Source organism: Heteronotia binoei, chromosome 7 (genome assembly GCF_032191835.1).
Source record: "Heteronotia binoei isolate CCM8104 ecotype False Entrance Well chromosome 7, APGP_CSIRO_Hbin_v1, whole genome shotgun sequence".
NCBI classification, from domain to species: Eukaryota; Metazoa; Chordata; class Lepidosauria; order Squamata; family Gekkonidae; genus Heteronotia; species Heteronotia binoei.
Window position 1 is genome coordinate 58,288,010 of NC_083229.1, and position 25,639 is coordinate 58,313,648.

At 44.6% G+C, this 25,639-nt stretch overlaps 1 protein-coding gene across 1 annotated transcript in view; it reads left to right on the top strand.

The window, feature by feature from the left end:
• Positions 1 to 21,839: 21,839 nt before the first annotated feature.
• PDE7A (phosphodiesterase 7A) overlaps positions 21,840 to 25,639 on the top strand; it is a 70,594-nt gene continuing 66,794 nt past the window's right edge. The window contains exon 1 of the mRNA XM_060243685.1: positions 21,840 to 22,583. Within this exon, the coding sequence (XP_060099668.1) occupies positions 22,446 to 22,583 (138 nt within the window). The 5' untranslated portion in view covers positions 21,840 to 22,445. The remainder of the gene's footprint in view (positions 22,584 to 25,639) is intronic.

A 25,639-nucleotide genomic window follows, 5' to 3' on the forward strand; every position in this document is an offset into this window, starting at 1 on the left:
GGTCCACTAGTGGCTATTAGCCACAGCATATTATTGGAACTATCTGGGGCAGTGATGCTCTGTATTCTTGATGTTTGGGGAGGGGGGCATAGTGGAAGGGCTTCTAGCCCCACTTGTGAAACTCCAGATGGCACTTGGGGGTTTTTTGGCCACTGTGTGACACAGAGTGTTGGACTGGATGGGCCATTGGCCTGATCCAACATGGCTTCTCTTATGTTCTCTTATTCTCTCACTCCACTTTTCCAGTACATTAAAAAAATTCCTGCACTTGTCCTTTCTTTCTCTGTGTGATTGTACCCATCACCCAGTGTCAGAATTGCAAGGGCACCCAGAGGCTTTGGAGCAGGGCCATAGTCAGGATTTTAAATTTTGTGGGGCCACAGGCAGTATTTTTTGTTTAGGGGAGTTGGGGGGGGGGGGCTCGCAATGTCAACTCTCAAAATATCCTGTGAAAGCCCCTAAAAATACACATTATCCCTTTTATTATCACAAAATAAAGCAAGAGCTTTCATCTTCCCCTGCACTTTTTATCAGGCTGGATAGTAAGTGGGTGGAGGAGAAAGCAAGGAGCAACTATGACGGCAATGGGTGCTGCTTGAATACAACAGTGGTAAGTGGTGGGAGACTGATTGGTGGGGCCAGGAAGGTTACACAGGGGTTTGATTGGTGGGGCCTGGACCCCCAGGGCTCCACCATATCTGTGGGCCTGCTTTGGAGACCCTGGGCTAGAATTTCAGAGTAGGATCTGGGAGACCTAGGTTTGAATTTCCACTCTGCAAAGAAGGCAGGCTAGGCAATCTCAGGCCAGTCCCCTCTCTGTCAGCCTACCAAGCCACTCAGGGTTCTTGTAATAACAAAAAGTGGAGGAGGGGATAACAATGCTGTAAGAAGAGAGAGAAAAAAGTGGGAGAGAAAAGTGGGGAATAAATGTGCATGTGTCATCTTATGAATCTGAAAAAGAATATTTTTAAAAATGCAAAACTGCATTCTACCATATCACTGTGTTCTGTAGAACTCCAGCTCCCTCTGGTGTATTATGGTTGCATATTATTTATATCTGATGCGCATCCTCCTGCAAATTTATCTTGCTTCAACCTAAAGTCCAGGGTGGACCAAACAAGGAAATGAGAAACTGGAAAATAGAGAAACCATGCTATTAAGTCCAAATGGATAGAGAAGCCATGAAGGGGAATTTTAAGTACCATGAATGTTAATCCAATTATTTATTATGTTGCATAAAATATAAATTACACATTATGACAACTATATTAATTAATTTAAACTATTTTATTGCTGGAATATTTTTATTTTTATAGTTGTTTGACAGTACTTTTTTGTTTTAAAAAGGTGCTGGTACTTATATATAAGGTAGCACCAATTTTCACCAATTCCCCCCTCAGAATGTACGAGAGCCAACCCCACAAAATGTGCTAGTACTCAAGTGACAATGAATTCCACCATTAAAAAAGGCCTAGGTTGGCTTCAAGAAAGCACGAAATAATAATTGCAATTGCCTTTGATTTCACCCTTGAATTTACTGCCAGCAAGGTTGTAATCATATCATGTTGCATGTTTGCTTTTTCAGGCTTCTCGCCTCACTACGCTAGATCCATTCCAAGTCCCTAGATCTAGAACTGTTGAATTCTCACCTTCAATCTGCAGTAGATTTCCAAGCATGAGTATATTGCTGCATAGGCCAAGTTCTTCTCTACTGCTTACAAAGAATGAGGCAGAGAAGTTTAGCTTCAGACAAACATTTTGTTCCATAAATGTACATGCAAGCTCCGCTGTGGTTCAACCTAAAAAAATGATTCCTTAGCACTGGAACGGGAAAAAGTTGGAAGTATTTGGCATTAATATTTTGATAGATTTATTGCTATGGGGTCAGATACTACACAAGAAAGAGGGGCAAACTTGCCTGCTTCATATGTGCCCTACAGCCCCCTCAAAGGTTGCCAACCTCTAGGTGTGTAGATATATTTTAGAAATACAACTGAACTCCAGATTGCAGCAATCAGTTCTTCTGCAGAAAAGGGCTACTATAGAAGGTGGATTCTATGGCATTATACACCACTGAGATCCCTCACCAAACCCCACCATCTCCAGGCTCTACCCCAAAATCTCCAGGAATTTTCCTACCTGGAGCTGACAACTCTATCCCCATCCTCTATGGCCTTTTGTTAAAGCAAGCTCCATGACCCTTGGCCTAGCTATCCTCCCTCTTGCACCAGCAGAAAGTGGATAGGATTCAAACCATGGATGAATTGGTTTGCGTTGACCTGAATCCTATGAGTGGTGAATCTTGCAGAGTGCAATTTCCCTGTTTCTCCCTCCTGCTGCAGCCCCATGACATTTTGTCTCATAGGTTGTCAGATTGTTAGGAACAGCACTGGTGGCAAAGAGAGGATCTGAAGTGGGAGGATAGAAATCAGAAAAAAATACCTACTAGGAATGGGCACTAACTGGGACAATATGATTCAGTTCATAGTTCATGGCATGTGCAGTTAATGAACATGAACCATCGTGAGCTTTTTTATGTTAGATGAACTGATACCAAACTTGCAGAGGATCTCCAGTTGACTCTCTTTTACCTGCCCTCCATGTTTGGTGAAGATTGGATTTATAGGGTCTGAGTTATGGCCCCGAAAGAAGGTGCTCCCAGGAAAGCTCTTTCTGGGAAAATGGCAGGCACAGGTTCAGGAGTGTGTACAATGGACCCTGTGCAATCTAAAACTACCAAACTCACAGTGGATCTCTGGCTGACTTTCCTCTATCTGCCCACCAAGTTTGCTGATGATTAGATTTACAGTGTCTAGGTCAGGGGCGTAGCCAGGATTTTTTTAGGTTGGGGGACTTCTTAAAAATTCTGAGGGCACTCCAATTTTTTAAAAGCCCCTTGACTTTAAAAAGTGGGCTTCCCCCCCCCTTCTGGTGGCCAAGACAACTGCCTACTTTTCCTCCCCCTGCTGCCGCTGCCGCCACCACCGCCGCCAGCCCACTCCCTTCCACCACACTTCCCCCCTCTTCCACCACTGCTGCCACCATCTCTTGCCCATTCCTTCCTGGTAGCTCGCCCACCCGCCATTCTCTTCCTCCAGCTGCCTGGCCCTCCTCCTTTTCAGTAGCCCGCCTGCCCCTTCCTCCCCTTGCCCACCGTCTTCTTCCTCCACCCGGCCCTTCCCCTCATCCTTAGCTCACCCGCCCCGCCTCCTCCACATGAGCTTCCCAGAGGCACCCCCTGCGCTTACAGGAGTGACACGATCCTCCTGCTTCCGCGCTTGGCATGCATTCTCTTAACAGCAAGCAGCAGGAAAGGGCTTCAAAGCCCCTTCCTGCTGCTTGCTATTAAGAGGACACCCAGTGAAGCATGGAAGAAGGATAGCGTAGCTGCCTGCCTCCCCCTTCGCGCCACGCTTCCCCTGCACTTACAGGAGCAATCCTCCTGCTACTGTGCTTTGGCGGGCATTCTCTTTCCCTTTTTTAAAAAAACAATTTTTACTTTATTAAAATTTACATACACCACAAAAGTATAGAATAAGCTAAACTTAAATACATATAACAAAATAACAAAACAAAGGTGAGATAAGCAGTTTCATTCTCCATCATCCATTTATGTGCAACCGTTCTAATTTTCTTTTTCCTTTCTTCTTTGCCCTACAATCTTAGTCTTCTACCATTCTCTTTAAGTAAATTAAATATTATTTACATTCTCCATTTCATTTACACTTTCATAACCATTCATAGAACTTTGACCAATCCTGTACTTTCTTTTTTCATGTTTGAGTGTCAAGCATATATGTCAATTTATCTACTTCTGCTATATCCAGTATCTTTACTATCAGATCTTTTCTCTTCCAATACTGAGCAGATATAATACTTGCAGCTGTTACTATGTGAATTATCATATATTTTGTTGATTTATCCATCTTAGTTGAAAGCATGTTTAACAAAAATAACTCGGGTTTAAATGGTATTGGCAGTTTCATTATTTTTTGTATCATGGACCTTTATTCAATACTTTTTAGCAACCTTGCAGGTCCACCAGATATGACAGAAGTGCCCACCCTTTTCTCACATTTTCAACATAGACTGGATAATCCCAGATACATTTTTGCCAATTTTACTGGTGTTATATGACATCTGTATATCATTTTAAAGATATTTTCTTTGTATGATACCAATCTTGCTATTTTAACATTTGTCTTCCATACCTGGGCCCATTCTTCTAATTCTAAGTTATGTCCTACATTTTTGGCGCATTGTATCATCCCTTCCTTAACCTCTTCATCCTGAGTTTCTAATCAAAGAAAATACTTGTAAATTCTACTAATCAATTTTTCTTCTGTTCCAAATAGAAGTTTATCTAGTTCACACTCTTTTATATAAAAACCAAATTCTTTATTTTTACAATATCTTGAATTGAGCTGCATCATAGGTCACCAGCCTGTAACGATGTTCTACACCAGGGGTCCTCAACCTACGGCCCGCGGGACAGATGCGGCCCGCTGAGGACGTTTATGCGGCCCGCCAGGTCCCTCCCCTGGATTTGGCAGCGCCTCCCTCCTGCTCTGGCAAGTCCCAGGAACTTGAATCAAACTTTTATTTTTAACCTTGCGGATGCTCATTCCTTAACCCTCTGGGGAGCCGCGAGAGCCACCGCGGGCTCGGAAAGTACCAGCCCGCAGCTTTGGGCTGGGCTCTGACTGGAAACCGCCTCCTCCTTCTCCTCCCTGTGGCCCCGACCGAGAAGCCCAGCAGCCACAGCCGCCAGACCCTTCTACTCCACTCCTCCGGCGGCAGTTGGCGGAGGGGAGGTGGCAGGTCAAAGGCACCATGCCTCCCCGGGCGCCCTCCCTCCCCTCGCTCTCTCCGCCCCGCCTTTCTCCTCTCGCTGCTGCCTGGCGTGGTGCGGCGCGCACGGTCGGGGGAAGTTAGCGAGCCGCTGGAGGGACAGCACAGCATCACTGCGAGCCGGAGGCTCGGGCTGGAGCTCCCAGCGGCGGCGCTGGGCACGAAACTGCGCGGGGAGAGAGGCGGCGGCAGCAGCAGGCGAGGTGAGCGGAGGGGCTCGCACGAGGCAGGAGCCGTTGGGGCGAGGAGGAGGGTGAGGGAGGCGGGCAGGGCATGCGCTGACGGGCGAAGTGAAGTTGCAGATGCTGAGGGAAGGAGAGAGGGAGGAAGGAAGCTGCCGCACGTGCCCCTGTATTGTTTCGGACCCGCAGCATTAGGTGGCGGTCGGCGCAGGCGGAGCAGTCCAAGGTCAGAGGCTCCAGAGAGAGAGACGCGAGCAGGCGCGTCCGCACTGACCTGGAAAGGGGGAGGGGTTCTGCCTCGGCTCTCTTTCCCTCACTTTGGGAGAAGTTGTGCGGAGTCTGGGGCTGGGGGTGCGCAGGGAGGCAAGCGTCTCGGGCGCACACGCGGGCGAAGTGGGAGGGGGGCGTGCTCAGGCTCTGCCCCCTTCGGAGCACGAGTGGCGCCACATGGAAGGGCCACTGAGGAAGCTCTGCGGGGTGGGGGGATATAGTTGTGTGTGGTGAAGAGTTGTTGAGAAAACAGGCATGCAGACAGGGATACCTCTATTGTGGCTGCCCCCAGCCTGGCTGGAAGCACACACAAGTGTAGGAGAACAACACCTGGGGGGGGGGGGAAACCTTGGCCTGTGTTCCAGACTTTTGGTGGCATCGGCGGTGCCCATCCGTCAAAGTAAGCGGCGTGCCTGGAGCTCGCCTCCCCCTCCCCCAGCCCTTGGCTGACAGACAGTGACTTCTCCAAAGTGACTCCCATTGAAATACTGGCAAGTTTGTTGATTTAACTTTACTTCATTTTAAATATTGTATTTGTTCCCGTTTTGTTTCTTCACTTCAAAATAAGATATACGCAGCATGCATAGGAATTTGTTCATAGTTTTTGTTTTTACTATAGTCCGGCCCTCCAACAGTCTGAGGGACAGTGAACTGGCCCCCTATTTAAAAAGGTTGAGGACCCCTGTTCTACACTTTCAATTCATTTGCTGACTTCAGTTGTCCTCCTGGTCCAGCACATCTTTGTATCTGTGTAAAGAGTCATATTCAATTAAATGACGTTGGGTGGCGGGCATTCTCTTAATAGCGAGCAGCAGGAAAGGGCTTTGAAGTCCCTTCCTGCTGCTCGCTATTAAGAGAATGCCTGCCAACGCATGTTAGCAGGAGGATTGCTCCTGTAAGCATGGGGGGGGGGACAGGGGGTGCCCATGTAGAGGGGGCGGTGGGCAGTCGGTCTGCAGGGGGCGCTGTGCACCCCAGGGCCGGGCCTGCCTCCTCCAAGCTACACACACCAAACTCACAGGGAACTTACCCTAACATCTGCTCCTCTACAATCTCTTCAAGTTGGGGGTGGACTACATTTCTGGGGTTACAGACCCCTCGCCCCAAGAAAAGGTCTCCCCAGTGCTTTTTCTGGGAATGGCTCATTAACAAGCCAGTGACACCAAACTCACAGGGAAACTTCACTTGGACAGACCCCTCCTACCAGACACTAGAAGCAAGGCAAGCATCCCCTCTCATGTCACCAAAGGCAAGTTCTGAAGGACAGAAAGGCAGACACCTGCATTCTCCAGCAGTGCCATAGCCAGAATTTTTTTTTATTGGGGGGTGGGCAGGCAGAGGCCAGTTTAGTACAGTGGAGCTTACTTCTGAGGAATCTGCTAAGAGGATCAGGCTGTGCAAAGGAATGGAGAAGCTGCTCTTGTTTTGTTTTGACTGAGCAGCCAATGCATATCTATTCCAGGACAGGGCTCACAAACAAACATTTATGGGAACCTTCATATTAACTTTACTTGTGGAGAATTGTGTTCTATTTACTGTCATGGAGGTTTGGATTGTTCAAAACTGTAACCTTCGTTTTTTTAAAAAAGGTTTTCCTCTTTTAGCTTAGAACACTCTCCAGCCTCACCCAACAACCATTTAGAAATGCTAATTACCTCCCTTCCCACAGACCTGTAGCCTCTGCACTTCTTTGCAGAGTTCACATTTCCATTGCACAAGTGCTGCATTCCTGAGAGCAATGCTGCTTTTTATGAGGATCACAGATACAGGCCAGCCTGTATTCTTCTTCCTTGCAGAGAGGATGCAACCAGTGTTCCCTAGAAGCTGAGTTAGTGTGTGCTATCTCACAGTTTTTTTAGCCTCCACCTCACACATTTTTGTCATAGCTCAGAAAAATGGCCCCAGCGCAAACTAATTTATGCAGTAGCTCACAACTTTAATACCACTAGCTCACGATGTAGAATTTTTGCTCACAAGACTCCACAGCTTAGAGGGAGCATTGGATGCAACCTGATGGTGATGCCCACCTGCAACATCTCTGTCAAGACAGTGACCCATTGGAGAACATGTATTCCCCTTGGCGCTTGGTTGCAATGCAGAGGTCAGTACCTGGTCCAGCCCTCGAATCAGGGGGATGACTTGCCAAGGCTAGCTGCATGGACACAGAGCATGTTTGTGGTGTCCTGAGAGGGCTTGAAGACATGCACCATTTGGGGGAGGGTTAGCCAGTCATTGGAGCTGATCCTGAGCTCCTTTCCCCTTGTAGGATGGTCATGGAGATGACATCCTGCAATTGGCTTTTCTGCTACACCAAATGCACAATCATTGTGGTGGAGTTCCAGTAGATGGGTAAGTCCAGGATGAGCTGGTGTTCAGGTTCATCCCTCTCCCCTCCTTCTCATGCAGATGGGTAGACTTGATGCTGCATAAAAAGTGGGCAGCCAGGCACCAGCAGTCTCCAGCAAGGCCTACATCCCAGGTGGCCCTGATACTGCTCCCCAGCTACAGAGCATCCTTCACCACCAGGTGAAGTATGTGCACCAGGCAGATGATGCCCTTGAGGTGTGCGATCTTCACTGCTGCCAGCATGTTAGTGCTGGCATTATGACCATGTAGCCTCAGATGATGTTGCTGCCACCCACCCACTTCTACTCTGTATTACAGCAGCAATGTTTTGTGCCATGTGATCTGCATCTATCCCCTGTGCATGGAGCAGAACCACGTTGTAGCACAGTGGAAGGACTGTCCCCTCCTGGGGACTGGGCCAGGCCCCGACAGTCCAGACGGACAGGTTCTGTTTGCCACCAGTGGGAGAGAGGAAGGTCTGCACAGGTGAAGAGCACAGTTTTGCCTTGTGCTCTGGAGAGGTTACCCTTGACCATTGCCATTGAGGAGTGGTGCATAGAGGGCAAGATGCATCAACTCATGGTCCTCCACAAGGGGATGGAGTGCCAGGGAGCCAAGCATTGCAGCAGTTGGTGAAAGGCTACATCCTCCTTGAATGAGAAGGGTTGGCCATCACCTCACCAATGAGGTGAGTGACTGCTTCACGGGCCCTCCATGTAGCCTTTCTGGATGGCACTGTCAAGTGTCCCCATGAGAATAACATCTTGGAGGGTGACGGGCCTTGATGTCCCATCACCACTGGCACTTTAAGTGTGGAGAGCCTTTCTTGAAGGGGGCTTCTGCTCTCCCCATCACTTCTCCCTGCTGAGAGGGAGGGAGCCTCTTCTTCCTTCCACTCATTAATACTCCTTCCCCCAATGGCAGGGGGTTTGGGGGGGGGGTGCAGTGGAATGGCATTCTGGAGCCTGTGCATGGAAAGAAGTTTCTCAAAAAATATTTTAAAGTTCATGAAAGACACCTGCATGCTTCCCCTTCATTTCCCTGTTGAGAGTTCCAGTATCTCTTTTTCCAGAAAAAAAGCCCTGCCCAGTGGTAATATAGTCCGGTGTACCCTTTGCAGGAGCTTGAGAAGAATGAAGAAGGACAAATGTTAGGGGATTGTGCCTCTCTGGATGTTGACGTGACACACCTGGCACTCACTGGGGGAGGGTGTGGAAATGTTTCTGAAGTGTGGGTTTGAAATCATAGAATCATAGAAGGGACCTCCAGGATCCATTTTCTTGCCTCACAAAAATACTCCTTCCCTTTCTTAGGGGAATTGCTCCCAGAATGGAACATGAATTCTTGTCTAGCAAGATCATGAGATTTTCCAAATGAGCTATAGAGATTTGCAGATGAGAGTCTTGGACTGGTTGTCTTTCCTTCTTTTTGTGTACTCTGGTCAAATATGCTGCTGCTTTCAGATTAAACTCTTTGATTCTTGCTGAAGTTTCACTAGCATTCTGGCTATCCTTTAATGCAAGATGGTGGTGTTATCCTTAATTAGTAAAAAAGTAATCCAAGAATTGGTGGATTTCCAAAGCATATTATTTAACCTCGCTAAATAAGCAAAAACAGTTCAACAATTAAAAAGATACAAATGGTTTATATTTAGTGCAAGGATTGGGATGTCATACATGGTTAAAAGCAATGACTGCAGTACAGTGATTCTGTTGCAGCTATTGAAAATGAAAGAAAGCTTGGCCAGTGAGGAAATACTGAAATGCCTGTATTCATGAGTGAAGGTTTTTAACAGCAGTGCTGTGAAGTGACGAAGAAAGTCCCTTCTTCAGCCAAATTATGTCCATTTATTCTTTATATCCTCTTGGACTGAATACTCTTGGATGGAATTGAGATCTTTACAAATTTCTCACTAGGGTTGTTCTCTCCCCAGGCTTGTTTCCCCCCAGGACAAGAATCAATTTTGCACCAGTTGCTCCAAGGGAAATTTTGACGTGTGGCTCCCTCCTCATGGTTTCTTAATCCTTAAAAGACAGCATCACTAAGCCACAAGGGAAACTAGATGGAGTTGCATGTCAAAAAGCGCCTGCCGAGCAACTGGTGAGAAATTGATTCCTTGTGCTGGGGAAAACAGAAGCTTGGAGGCGGAGCAACGCTAGTGAGAAACTGGTCCTAGGTTTTCTGTCTCATTACCAGTGCTGGTTTCTCAACGCCTATTACCCCTCTGTACACCTAATCCAATCAAACCTGTCATTCAACATCTGAAATCACCATTATAAAGTTTATATCACGACCTGGCCCAATGAAGTGATATAGTCAGATCTGGCCCTTTTAACAAATGAGTTTGACACCTCTGCTATCAGGGCTGGCGCTAAGGGTTCTGCTGCTAGAGGCAGACCCCTGCCCTGCGGCCCCAACCCTCCCAGCTCCCTTTTTTGCACGCACGCGCAGTAGCGCACACCACAATGACATCACGATGTGACGTCATCGTGAGGCCGTTTCCCCCCTCCTTGCAAGCCTCCAAAGAGTGAAGTTTTTGGTGCTGGGATCCGTTTGCACACTGGGCTCCTCTTGGGGAACCCAGCGAGCAAACGTTCGACCCTGCGCTGCCTCCCTGCAGCACGAGGAGGCGAAACTGGGTGGATTTGGCCCCGTTTGCACGCTGGGCTCCTCTCGGGGCCTAGACATGCGGTGGTAGGCATAAGGAGGCGGCAACGGGTGAGGGGAGTTGGTGGGGGAGGAGGCAAGCGGCATCAGGCAAGGGAAGGCGGGTGCGGGGAGGTGGCGAAGAGGTGGTTAGTGGGGAGGCGGCGGGCGAGGGAAGGTGGCGGGGAGAGGAGACAAGTGGCGGCAGGTGAGGGAAGGCAGGTGCAGCGAGCATACCAAGGCGGACGGGCGGAGAGGCAGCAGGCGCTGGGAGAGGGGGCACCTCATGGTGCACCTAGGCCAAGTGGCGCCCAAAGCGGCGGCCTACTTGGCCTACTCCCACGCGCTGGCCCTGTGTGCTATACAGAAAAATACTGGACTAAGCCAACTGAAATCAATAGATCTATACTGAAACAATACTGCATAGAATTGCACTGAAGGAAGCAATAACCACAATAACCATATTCATAAAACTACAAGCAGAAAATCTCAAAAAACTATGTATTTATTCAAGGCTTTGAAAAAGGGCATTTTCACTGTGTGCCCCAAAAATGTGAAGTTAGATTAAGATACACCTGTATGGATGGTAATTCTACAGTTGGGGCCATGACTGAGTAGGAACACAGTCCTTACCAGTCAGGCATGGAATGTGGAGTCAGGACCTCCAAAATGGTCTCAATCTCTAAACATTTCTGAAGCTCAATTTGAATATATACAAAATTATCTTTTTTCTAGGATGCTAGAACTGAATGCCAAGCCAACCCAGAAATATTTGAGAATATATTTAATTCTTCTAAGTTCAAAAATAACTTTTCCTTAGAATATATCAGTTCTAGCTATATAATTTTAACCTTCTCCTTCCTCTAAGAAGTTCAGGGCATGTTTCTAGCCTTCCCCTCCACCACTTCATATTAACCATGTGAGTTAGGCTGAGAGAGACTGACTCAGTGAGCATTATAGCAAAGTAGAGAACTGAGCATAGGTCTACTCTAATTTTTAACTACCCTGCTGCATTGGGTCCAGTGGTCTAATAGTCTAAAAAACCCATGATATTTTACATCTTGTGGGGCAGGGTTAATGACATTAGCTACAAAAGGAGTTAATCTCTCTTACAAGATTTTTCTAGTGTTATTGACTTTTCCAGTTACTCTATAGCCTTTTCATAATGTGACCACAGTACAGCAGCCTCAGTTCTAGGGTTGCCAATCCCCAGGTGGGGGCAGGGGATCCCCCGGTTTGGAGACCTTCCCCCCGCTTCAGGGTCATCAGAAAGCGGGGGGAGGGGAGGGAAATGTCTGCTGGGAACTCATGATTCCCTAAGGAGGCTTAGTCCCATAGAAAATAATAGAGAATTTATCTGGGGCTCTGGGAGCCCTGTTTTTTGAGATAGAGGCACCAGATTTTCAGTATAGCATCCAGTGGCTCTCCCCAATATACTCCCTAAGTTTCAAAATATTGGACCAGGAGGTCCTATTCTATGAGCCCCCAAAGAAGGTGCCCCTATCCTTCATTATTTCCTATGGAAGGAAGGCATTTAAAAAGGTGAGCTGTCCCTTTAAATGTGATGGCCAGAACTCCCTTTGGAGTTCTATTATGCTTGTCACACCCTTGTTCCTGGCTCCATCCCCAATGTCTCCTGGCTCCACCCCCAAAGTCCCCAGATATTTCATGAATTGGACTTGGCAACCCTACTCAGTTCAGTCATTTTAGCTTCTAGGAAGAGTTCAGGCTGGAATTGGTCTAGAACCCACTTATTTGTCATTTTGGTGGTTTATAATATTCATAAAACTCTCCTCCAACATCATATTTCAAATGAATCAGCTTTCTTCATTGGCCAGCTTTCACACTATATAGTAATGGTGAATACCATGGCATGAATTAACTTGTCTTTGGTCGCCAGTAACACATCCCTACACTTAAGAATATTTTCTAACTCCTTCAGATTTTACCAATGAACAAAGTTCAAACTGATTGCCCAGATCTCACCCAAATACCTCCAATTCACATTCTTTAGTCACAAATTGGAACTGATCAAGCAGATGAGACGAGAAGGACTAATAGCTATTAAAGCATATATTCTTTTTCAAGTACAGCATAAGAAATTACACCTTTGAAATGCTTTTAGAAACAAGTCACAGTCTCCAGAGGAGATCTGAAAATCATACCCTACTTTGACACAGGCTAAATTTACTTTATGGGAATAAAATGATTTTTAGGACTGTACTTTTAGCACATATGAGCTTTCAAATTATTCTAAAATAGTGTGAAAATATAAATTTGTACATAAATTTTAAAAGGTACAGAAAGAAGTCAGACTAAGAAGCCACAAGGAGCCATAGTAACTTTTATTATTTTCAAATGTTCTTTGCATCTAACAGATTACATTGTCTATACACATTTAAATCTAAGCACAAATCTTGAGTTCTGCTAGATTCAAGTCCATTAGCACTTTACAGACCAATAAGATTTTTGGTGTATATGCTTTTGAGGGTTGAACTAAAGTTGTCAATTCCCAGTTGGGGGCAGGGTGTCTCCTAGTTTGGAGGCCCTTCCCCTGCTTCAGAATTATCAGAAAGTGGTGTGTGTATGTGGGGGAGGGTTGAATGTCCGCTGGGCACTCCATTATACCCTATGGAGATTGGTCCCCATAGGGTATAATGGAGAATCGATCTGTGGGTATCTGGGGCTATGGAGGGCTGTTTTTTTGAGATAGAGGCACTAAATTTTCAGCACAGCATTTGGTACCTCTCTTCAATCCCCCCTCCCCAGTTTCAAAAAGATTGGACCAGGGGGTTCAATTCTATGAGCCCCAAAAGAAGGTGCCCCAATTCCCATATATTTCCTGTGTTGGACCTGGCAATCCTAGTCAAAGCTGCCTTTATCAGATACTGCAGAGTAACATGGCTATCCTCTGAAACTGAGGCCAATTCCCCACTAGCCTTGTCCCGGTCTTGCGCTTTTTCCTGCAGAGCTTCTACCCGATTTTGCACATGCTGCCACAGAGCTGTGACTTGCCCTGCCTCTTTCCCAAGTTCTCTCCGTGGCTTCAAAATCTGATTTTCAGAGAATCCTACAGCCGTGGAGCAGCATGTGCAAAATTGAGCAGAAGCATCATGGGGGGAAAGGAGCGCAGACGGGGGCAAGGCTAGTGGGTAATCTGCCTGAGTTGTTTGGTTTACCTTTTCTCTAGTGCTCAGCACACCTTTGATACTAAATAAATGTTAACTGCTTGTAGCAATTAGAACATTCTCTTCCACAAATCAAGTCTCCCCCCCAACCTTCTCATTATCTGGTCTAAGCTTCAAGTTGTTCATTATGTCCCCAAGGTTTACAACTGAGGCAATTTGTTACAGTAAAGATGTCAGCAAACATATAAGAGTGAAAATTGTTCAGGTAGACTGGGAAGCTTTAAAACAGGGCTATAACAGACAGCTTTAAAATGTGATATATGGCAGCTTTTGAGTAAGAGTTAAAGGCTTGGTAAACAACTTTTTGTGACTTGCATAGCTGTATAACCTACATTTAACTTGTCTTTAAAACACTGGCTCAGAGTAAATTGCACATTGAAGCTAGAAATGTTGCTTAATGGAAGGAGGAAATATTTGGTCAACACATTTATATGTTCTGGCAACAACTAAAATTCTTTATGTTAAGTACTAACCCTAGCAATCACTCAAGCACAGCAATGACATAATACTTTGGACCACAATGAAAGGGCTTCATTTTGTCCATTTGTAGGAAATAATCCCAAGCATATTTAATTAGAACTATTATAATAAATTATACATATATCATACTATATAGGCCTGAAGTTTTAATCAAGTAGTAAAATCCTGGAAAACACATCTTATTCTCACTGTTATGTATGAATCTAAATTCCTCTTCCAAGTCTGCCTGGGAGAAGACAGCAATTCCTGTAAAAACATTTGGCAGAAAATAAAGAGTTCCAGTTGCAGGCTGAAGATTGATCAATGCGATAAAGAACAGAATGTTACTTTATATAAACAGTGCTACCACTGAAAAGTATTAGCCAAATTCTAAAATTTTGACCAAAATTTAAATTTTTGTTGTTGTTGTTTAGTTGCATAGTTGAGTCTGACTCTTTGCGACCCCATGGACAAAGTCACGCCAGGCCCTCCTGTCTTGCACCATCCTCCGAAGTCTGCTCAAATTCGTGTTTGTTACATCAGTTAGTATAATCTTCATCATCTAGCTGTACACATTGTTTGAACAGAGGGCAAGTCTTGCATAGTAGACAGAACCGGGCAGCACCAATCTTATTGAGCCTGTGGGCAACAACTGTGGAATTTTGAGGACAAGTAATGAGCAACACCATAAAATGGCTGACACCCGTGGAAAATTACAAAGTGACAGTCATGGAAGGCTAGAAATTACAATGTTTGGAGATTACAAACCAAGCAACCTTCAAGGCTGATGCCAGTTATTTTGAAGGGATGCCTTTTGCAGACTAGGGTTGCCAAATCAGACTCAAGAAATACCTGGGGACTTTGGGGGTGGAGCCAGGAGCAAGGGTGTGACAAGCATGATTGAACTTAAAGGGAGTTCTGGCCATCACATTAAAAGGGACCGCACACCTTTTAAATGCCTTCCCTTCGTTTGGAAACAATGAAGGATAGGGGCACTTTCTTTTGGGGCTCATAGAATTGGATCCCCTGGTCCAATTTTTTTTAAACTTGGGGGGCATTCTGAGGAGATACTATGTTGAAAATTTGGGATTTCTACCTCATATCACGACGTTTTCACGGCAGACTTTTTTACAGGGTGGTTTGCCATTGCCTTCCCCAGTCATCTAAAACGGAACTAACCTCTAAATGTATTTATCTACAGCACTTTTACACACTTGTTGAAAAAAGGCAGAAAGCATAGGGTTGCCGGCGCCCCCCCCCCCCAACCCTCCAGGCCACCAGCAGGGGATGTAGGTGTAGGGTTGCCAGATGCAGGCTGGGAAACTCCTAGAGATTCAGGGATGGAACCTGAGGAGGAGATGAACCTCAGTGGGGTACAATGCTACACAGTCCACCTACCAAAGCATTCCTTTTCTTCAGGAGAACTACATTTAGCTCCAGTCAGGTAATGTGTGTCATCAGTTGTCTTTGTCATAAGTTAGGGAAACACTGAGGAATCTAAAAATGTGTATTCTGGAATACAAAAGTAACATCTGTCTTATGAAAGCAGATGCTCCTTTGGTTAGTCATTTAATAGACCATAATCATCGTCCCATGGACCTGTCATTCTGGGCCATTCAGAAATTAGCTAGCCATAATGACTGTTACTTAGAAAAGAGGTTGAATGGGTTCTGAAATTGGGTATTTTGGTACCTCATGGGTTAAATGAGGATCTTGATCTCTTGCCAGTAACATAGATAAGAGACCTGCTGCTTTCTGTCTTTTTTTCCTCCTGTGAATTCAGCATCTGTGTAAAAGTGCCTTAGATAAACTTTTAGAGGTTAGTTCAATTTTATATAACTTTTCAAGCTTGTTGACTGATGTATTACCATGTAATATTTAATGCTTCGAACATAGCATTTACTGGCATACTGGTTGACAAAGCTCTATATCGCTTTGCTTGGGCGTATATGTTTTGTTGTCTTTTAATATAACATTTATAGCCATTGGGAATTTTCAAATTATGTAATGTTTTCAGTTGTGCCCATTCATTTAGGTTTCTTCTAATGTGCTTTTAAATATCCTGTATGGGATATCCTGTGTTTTGACTGTTTTTACATTATTATATTTATTTTATATTATTTCAGATCCCCTGATAAAGTGAAATTAGTAGGGGCTCTAGTATGCCATCAATAAATGTTCGCTTTCCCACTACACCCACTGGCATTTGTATTTGCCTGCTTTTGTCTGGTGACAGGCTTACGTAAACCTCTGGTTTTGCTGTTTACTCAAATGAACTCATTCAAAAGTCGGACTAGCTCTTTGCTTTGTAGAGGTGTTTTGTTTGAGAAGCAAATGGGTATTGGAAACTCACTGGCAAGCATAATGGTGCCTGAGTGCCGTGTTAGGGATCACAGGGTTAGAATATTGGACTAAAATTTGGAAGGCCCAAGCTTAAATGGAGACACTGCCATGGGGTCTTGCTGGGTAGGGTTGCCAACTGACTGGAGGAAAAAATGTCCTGTCCCCTTAATGGAGGCTTAAGGAGATGTTAATTACTGAGTGATGTTATTTAACTTCAAGTCAATTAAAAGCTTTGCCTGTCTTTCCATACATTACGCCTCCTTTAAGGTGACAACACCTTGACTTGGATAGCCCAGGTTAGCCCAATTTTGGAAACTAAGTAGGGTCAACAACACTGGTTAATACTTGGAAGGGAAGTCTAGAGTTGCTTTGAAGAGCCAGGCAATGGCAAACCACCTCTGAATGCCTCTTGCCTTGAAAATCCCATATAGGATCACTTAAGTTGGCTGTGACTTGATGGCACAGGACATGTCCATCCAAGCCTGTTGACAACCCTATTGCTGAGATGACTGTCGGCCTGATCTTTTTCATAGTGTTCCTGTGAGAATACAGATGAGGAAAGAACCAGGTATGCCATGCTGAGCTGTTCAGAAAAAGGAACGGATAATGTACTAGTTAGATTCTGTACTAATGTACAAATTAAATTAATTCAAAAAGTGAAGCTTTCAATGAATAAATTATTGTTGTGTTGTATGAAAGGCTTGCAATATAAAGTAGAAGTGATGTTAACAATGGAACCACCCAGTCTACTTATGGAGTTTCAATACATCCAAAACCATCCTTTCCATATTTAAGTATTTATATGCCACCTTTCCATTCAAATAGTTCACACTTAAGGAGGTGAGTATCAAAATATTTCAACATTAAAACATTTCCTTGATTATCCCCCAGGACTGTTGAAGTCACTGTTTTCCCTGCTGACCAGGTATACACAACCTTGACTTTCTTTTGGAATCTTCCTCTTTGCTCCCTATTTGCAACATCATGGAAATGAAATCTTTTTGTCCTCCTTTCTGAAACTCTTTGGTCTTTTTCTTGAAGATAGTTTTAGTTTTAAGGCAATAACACTACTACCAGATGAGTCCTTGGATCACTGAAAAGCACCCTAACACTGGGAGTTTATTTGAAGAAAACAACCAAAAAACCCTACCGGCATCTCAAAATGTAACCACTGAGTCTCTGTTACAAGAGGAGACTACAAAACTATGTTAACATATAACGAATCAATACATATAAGGTAATGTATGTTAAAAACAGTGAATATTATTATTTAACATATCATATTGTTCCTGCAATCACCTTTGCCTTCCTAGTCCTCCTTCAAAGCCAGAGTTCTGTATGACATGGGATATAAAGTGATAGGAATAGCCTTGACAAGGAACAGTAAATCAAGGAGATTGGAGAAGAGGGCCTTGAGTAGTTAAAGCATCCTGTTTCCTTACCACAGCACTCTCATATTACAAAGGAACATTACCTGGTGGTCTCAATGAGTGAACTGGTTTTTTTTTTTTCAAAACACCCTTCTCGCCTTCCATTGTGCAATTTTGTCTCTTGACTGCTCCACCTGAGCAATTGTTTTGGTAGAAAAAGCAGGAAGTGGATAAAATTTCATGGGTTTAGTGCTTTTGGTTCTTTCCATTACGAATGTTTCTTCAGGGAAGTTTCCTCCTCCCTGCCAGTGTGAAATATATAATGTTAGTCTGTCATGTGAGTATTGTTTGGAAGGATAGTATGAATGCAATATAGGTACCCTATATATAGAGTAGGGTGAGGACCAATGTTCCCTCTAAGCTGCAGAGTCTTGAGAGCAAAAATTCTACTTTGTGAGCTACTAGCATTAAAGTTGTGAAAAAATTATTGTGCTCTGGGGTCATCCTTCCTGAGCTAAGACAGAAATCTGTGAGCTGGAGGCTAAAAATCTGTGAGCTAGTTCACGCTAACTCAGCTTAGAGGGAACACTGGTGAGGACAAATTTCAGCATGATGGGACTGCATGATGCAGGGGTGCACGAATGAACATTATTAGAGGTTAATTATATCAGTCTTTCCCACAGAATTAGCATTCCACCAGAAGGGAAGACAATGAGTCACTCACTGAGAGAGAATCCCACCATTGGCTCTGCCATTCACATGATTGTCTCTGTCGTGTGAGACTGCACCATGCTGCTGCAGCTTAAATTTGTTGTGTCTCCTCTCCCACCACCTGGACTCTTTCTTACTGTTGTTGTGTAGATGTAGACTTTCATGTTACTCACAATGAACAGTTTACTCACTACGAACACAGGAAGCAGCCAAGCACATCATGTTAGAGCGCAGCTCCAACTTACAACCCTCTTCTCCCAGATGTCAACTGCTGTCCTTCTGGTCAAAGGGAGAAGGAGAAGCAGTCTTATACAAGGCCTGCAGTGAGAAGCCCCTCTATAGCCACCTTTTAAATTATATTTTAATTAAGAACTGTACTGATTATCAATGGATTTGATTTGTTGCTTTGGCGACCAAGTTTTGGTAGAAAAACAGGATAAAAATAGTTAAGCATATAATGCACTAGTGATTCAGCATTTGTCTCAGTCTAACAGCTGGCAGTTCATTAGTGCCATTACTAGATTCACTAAAGATAAAAAACAAGGAATTGGATATTACCCAACTAATAAGAAAAAATTATGGGTTCAGCTCTATTAGGAGAAGGTATCTTTTTCTCTGATTCACTTATCCACTCTCCAGAGTCATGTTATTTCTTTCAACCTTGTGTTTTAGAGATGTCATGTTTCCAGGCCTCTATGGTCTCCTATTCTGAAAAACAATGGATTGCAAAAGGTTGGCATTTTAAAACATTCTTGTAGGATTAAGGTCCATAATTTTGGACCACTTACTGAGAACATTGCTTCTTGTGCAGATATTATCAAATTCCACTGTAGAAGGGAGTGCTTTTGAAGAAACTCCCAAATTAACAAATAAAAGAGGTTAGATATGATATCTAGGGCATCAGTCCCCACCCTGAGATTGAATGTGACAATTTCAGCCTGCAGGCCCTCCAGTCTGTCTGGAATCCAGCGCTATTTAGAACTTCATAGTCTCACAGATTCATCAATGTTCTTTTTGCATGTCAAAGCTAGGAGCTTTGATCTTTCTAACAATTCACCAAATACCTTGAGGGACTCCAATGACTCTCAGAACATAAGAACATAAGAGAAGCCATGTTGGATCAGGCCAACGGCCCATCAAGTCCAACACTCTGTGTCACACAGTGGCAAAAAATTTTATATACAGACATACACTGTGGCTAATAGCCACTGATGGACCTGTGCTCCATATTTTTATCTAAACCCCTCTTGAAGGTGGCTATACTTGTGGCCACCACCACCTCCTGTGGCAGTGAATTCCACATGTTAATCACCCTTTGGGTGTAGAAGTACTTCCTTTTATCCGTTTTAACCTTTCTGCTCAGCAATTTCATCGAATGCCCACGAGTTCTTGTATTGTGAGAAAGGGAGAAAAGTACTTCTTTCTCTACTTTCTCCATCCCATGCATTATCTTGTAAACCTCTATCATGTCACCCCGCAGTCGACGTTTCTCCAAGCTAAAGAGTCCCAAGCGTTTCAACCTTTCTTCATAGGGAAAGTGCTCCAGCCCTTTAATCATTCTAGTTGCCCTTTTCTGGACTTTCTCCAATGCTATAATATCCTTTTTGAGGTGCGGCGACCAGAACTGCACACAGTACTCCAAATGAGACCGCACCATCGATTTATACAGTGGCATTATGATACTGGCTGATTTGTTTTCAATTCCCTTCCTAATAATTCCCAGCATGGCGTTGGCCTTTTTTATTGCAGACGCACACTGTCTTGACATTTTCAGTGAGTTATCTACCACGACCCCAGAAGCTTTTCATGAAATGGCATAAAAGAAATATGACAATAACATTAAATTATTTTATTATTTTTACAAAATTTATATCCTGCTCTTTCACCAAATAATAAATTATAAAATTACATCATACAATCAGTTAAAACAAAAACTAAAATAAACTCTATTGCAGCTATTCAAACATAGGGCAGTAAGGAAGGTCACTACAAGATTGCCAGCCCCCTCCAAAAGTGTTAACACAATAGTGGAAAGGCAGTGATAGAAGGTGGTAGATAAATAAAACATCCTTGAGGTGGGAGTTCCATAATTTTGGTGTCATGATAGAGAAGGCACTTTCTTGGGTTAACCTCAAAAAGCACAAGCACCCTAAACAGGTCTCAGAGATCAATGTAGCAGTCAACTAGGTTTGTACAGGAATAAGCAATCCTTAAGGTATACTGGTCCCAAGAGCTTTACAGGTCAGCATGTTCCATTGGCCATCATTGTAGATGGTCAAGATGGGAGTGATATGTTTCCTATGACTCACTAGGATGCACAGATATAATGCTTACACTTTGCAGTACAAGGCTGGAGACATATGAGAGCAGAAGGGCGAATGACAGAGGTTACTGCTTTTTGTAGTTTGTTTACACAAACTTTCTTCCTACTGATCTTTGGTCAACCAAATTCTGCAAATGTCCGACTCACTCCAAAAGGTAATAGTAACGAGGTATAAGTGAGGCCTCTATCAGAGCACCTTCAGTGACCCTGATCTTTAAAAAAAAAATCACCTTCCATCAATAGAAAATCTATACACGGAGGAAACCATTAGGTAGGAACAGAAAAGATGTGTTTTGGATGGGTTAGAGAAAAGGCAGCCAGGTAAGGATAAGGTATAGAGAAGGTGGTTCAGGTTAGGATCTGCTGAGAAATTTTATCAGCAGCCAAATAGCAAACAATCTCTCCAACACCCCCAACCCACAGAATGCTATGGTACTTGCATTAGCTTCCTTAGATAAGCATATTTATTTAAAAAAACCAAACCTTATACCCCAGCCTTTCAACCAATGGGTTGGTTAACACACAAAATATTACAACACAAAACACAGCAGACTAAAATCAACCGAAGAGCAGCGTCAGCCTCCATAAAAGATAAACACCATGATGGGCAGTAATTATACCCCGCCATCAAAAGCATAGAGCAGCTTCCACCTGGCGCCTAAGGGATAGTAAAACGGGCGCCAGGCGATTATGTCTGGGGTGGGCAAGAGCCTCTTTCAAAAGATACTACCGGAAAAGGTCCTGAGGCAGATTTTTAAAGGAGGAAAGAGCCACGACTGGGCGATGAGACAAAAGCGCGTTATGCCCATCGATCCATCCTTCTTTCCTTCCTTCACAGGTTTAGAATTGACGGCGAGCCAAAAATACTTGCCCCACTCGCCAGTTGCCGGAGAAAGGGGCGGAAAACCCCCTTTTTTAAAATAAAAAAAAGCAAAAGCTCTCAGGAGCCGGCTACCATGAACATTAAAGGAAGAAGTTCGTGCAAAGATGCCTCAAAGCCTCCAACCTACCACTTCCCCCTCGGTGAGGGGAAAGAACGAAGGAGGCTCTTACGTCACGACGTAGGGTTCGTCGCCGTTCCCGCCGCGCGCAGGCCCGCCCCGGCTCGTGCCTCCTCTTGGGGCGAGCGTTGTCCGCTTGGGGGCTGTGTTGCTTGGAGGGCGGGAGGGACCGAGGCGGACCCCTGCACGCGCAGTTCTCGATCCTCCCTTCCCCCTCCCTGCTCGGTTCGCTTCCGGCGCCTCCACCACAGCCACCACCTGGCCCCTCCCCTCGCGCGCGGGGCCGCGCCTCGTGCCGGACAATAGCGGGGCTGCCGCAGCCAAGCGAGGGGGAGCGGGAGTGACTGAGTGTGTGTCTCTCGCTCTCTCTCTCACCCAAATCAGCCAGACGCCGCAGTTCGCAGCCACCTGGGCCCGCTCACCGACGCCAATGCGCGGCGGCATGCGGCCGCACCGGCTGCGGAGCTGACTGAGGAGACTCAAGCCGAGACTCGCCGTTTCTTCTTCCTCCTTTCCCTCTTCCTTCCTTGAGACTTAGTTCGCCCCTCAGCCTTTCCCGTGCCTGCATTGGAGCCCGTGGAGTGGAGTGGGTCGGGCGGCGGGGAAAGAAAGCTCGCCTGCTGCAGTTTGAGGACCCGCTGCCCATCCCGCCCCATTTCCAACTTCGGGACAGGTGAGGGCGGCGTGCCGGGCCAAGGCCTGGCTTTTGTGGGTACCCCAGGAGGCGAGGTGGCGGCGGCGCTGCCTCCGTTTCAATGGAAGTATGTTACCAACTGCCGGTGCTGCCCCTGGACAGGCCGGTCCCGCAGCATGTCCTCAGCCGCAGAGGGGCCATCAGCTTCAGCTCCAGTTCCGCGCTCTTCGGTTGCCCCAACCCCAGGCAGCTTTCTCAGGTGAGGCAGCCCCTCTTTTATTTACTCTGGTTTCCATAATGCAGAAGGGGGGGGGGGGAGGGATGGAAGGAGAAGGTAGCGCCTGGGGAAACTTGCAAATTAGATAGGATCAAAACAAATACGCATAAAACCCTCGCATACACACCATAGATCCGCTTGCCTCTGCGGCGACTCTTGGCTCTCCATAGGTCTCTTCTGGATTCCTTTACACTTTTCTCTGCGGTATGACTTGATGCTTAACGTTCTTTAAAATACCACATATTCCTTTAGGTGGCCTGCTCTCATTGATAGTATGTTACTCCAGGGAAGACTAGAGCACTTTGTGTGATCTCAAGCCTGTTAAAATGCCTGTCAAAAGACTGTGGCCAAGAGTAGACAGAGCAAAGAATACATCTGCACTTGTATTGTCTTAATTATTTACGAGGAGAAGTTTTAGTCCTCGATAGTGTTTTATTTAACAACAGTAATATTTATTAACTTCATTTATACCCCATCTTTCCATTAGGACCCAAAGTTGTGTACATTATTGTTGCTCTATTCTTTTTGTCTTCACAACAGCCTTGTAAGGTAGGCTGGCAAGCTTCCATGGCAAGAATGGGGATTTGAAACAGTTGTTATTTCAGTTGGACTCATTACTTTTAAATATTTTGGGGGAAATTGTTTTCCTGCTCTGAAACCAAATAAGTTTCTGCATATTTTAGTTCATTTGCAATTGCTAGAACTTTGATGAACTGCCAAAGATTTGCAGTGAAGTTTGTTTCTTACTTCGTCATCATAATTTCTAATTCATAATAAATTAAAAGGATTCCAGCATGAATGGTAACAGTAACCAAATTTAACCACAATAAATGTAGTAGGCGGGAGAATGTGGGAAAATAGACTATGCTGCTGTTTTTGGCTCTCTTCTCTTCAAATGTTTTGAGTATTGGGTTGCCCATCTGTTATTGCCCTGATGCAGTCTGCTGAGATTTCCCTGCAAATGGTAACAAATCTCTGAATTTTAAGGCATATGGCAAAAATGAAAATGTAAGATAATGCTCTTTATTTATTTATGCATAAGGGTTGCCTAAATTGGGTGAGGTACAGTTTTTAGTATCAAAAGGTGCTGAGAATTTTCCCTGCTGTTGGTCATATGTGGATGGTCCTTTTTGTAGATGAAGAGAGGATCAACCAGGCTTTTGTTCTGTTTTGTTCTTCTGGTATTTAATAATGGCACATAGGAACGAGCTATAACATATGTTGATTATGAAATAGTAATTGTGAAGAACATAAAAGTGTTGGCATGATATATGAGAGCTGTCATATAGTTTATGCTGTTATTTATTCTACCTAAACATTTGGAATGGACAATAAAATTCAGAAACATGTAATTGTATATGATGAGTAAGTGTATGTAACAGAATCCTGATGACATTTTTCCTTTTTTTTTTTTAAAGAAGACTTATGAAGAAGTTTTTTGAGGAGTGAGACAATATAGGGTGGAGAATGATTAACCCTTTTGCTGATTCAGATTGTCCCTTCCTTAAAAACAAAAACAAAACACCAGCATGGTGTAAAATGCAGTTAAGTGCACATTTTAAGCCCTGCAGGGGAAACAGCATATTATCGGGAAAAGAGAATTGTCAGGTGGGGGAAAAGAATAAGTATCTGATACTTGAGCTTCTCTGTGTTACCCCCCCCCCCCCAAAAAAAAAAATGTTCTCTGTGTTGTTTGATTATTTATAAAAGAGTTTGGGACTGATAGATATGCTAGCTCTGAAGTAAGCACTCTGATAGAGCTAGCAGTGATGAGAAGGAACTTTGCCATGCTTAAGAGGGCATGATGAAAAGGCTGGTTGCATTAGATTACAAAACCACATACAGATATTTATCTTAGAGCAGGAGTGTCAAACATGCAGCCTGGGGGCCAAATTAGGCCCCCCGTAGGGCTCCTATCAGGCCCCTGGGCAACTGGCTGTCATCATAAGAATATAAGAGAAGCCATGTTGGATCAGGCCAATGGCCCATCCAGTCCAACATTCTGTGTCACACAGTGGCCAAATTTTATATATACACACACATAAACACTGTGGCTAATAGCCACTGATGGACCTCTGCTCCATATTTTATCTAACCCCCTCTTGAAGCTGGCTATGCTTGTAGCTGCTACCACCTCCTGTGGCAGTGAATTCCACATGTTAATCACCCTTTGGGTGAAGAAGTACTTCCTTTTATCCGTTCTAACCCGACTGCTCAGCAATTTCCTTGAATGCCTATGAGTTCTTGTATTGTGAGAAATACCCTTTTCTGGACTTTTTCCAATGCTATAATATCCTTTTTGAGGTGCGGTGACCAGAATTGCACACAGTATTCCAAATGAGACCGCACCATCCATTTATATAGGGGCATTATGATACTGGCTGATTTGTTTTCAGTTCCCTTCCTAATAATTCCCAGCATGGCGTTGGCCTTTTTTATTGCAACCACACACTGTCTTGACATTTTCAGTGAGTTATCTACCACGACCCCAAGATCTCTCTCTTGGTCAGTCTCTGCCAGTTCACACCCCATCAACTTGTATTTGTACCTGGGATTTTTGGCTCCAATGTGGATTACTTTGCACTTGGCCACACTGAACCTCATCTGCCATGTTGACGCCCACTCACTCAGCCTCAAAAGATCCCTTTGGAGTTCCTCACAATCCTCTCTGGTTCTCACCACCCTGAACAATTTAGCGTCATCTGCAAACTTGGCCACTTCACTGCTTATTCCCAACCCCAAATCATTTATGAACAAGTTAAAGAGCATGGGACCCAGTACTGAGCCCTGTGGCACCCCACTGCTTACCATCCTCCACTGTGAAGACTGCCCATTTATACTCACTCTGCTTCCTATTAATTAGCCAGTTTTTGATCCACAAGAGGACCTGTCCTTTTACTCCATGATGAGCTTACTAAGGAGCCTTTGATGAGGAACTTTATCAAAAGCTTTCTGGAAGTCAAGGTAAACAACATCTATTGGGTCTCCTTTGTGCACATGTTTGTTCACCCCCTCAAAGAAATGTAACAGGTTAGTGA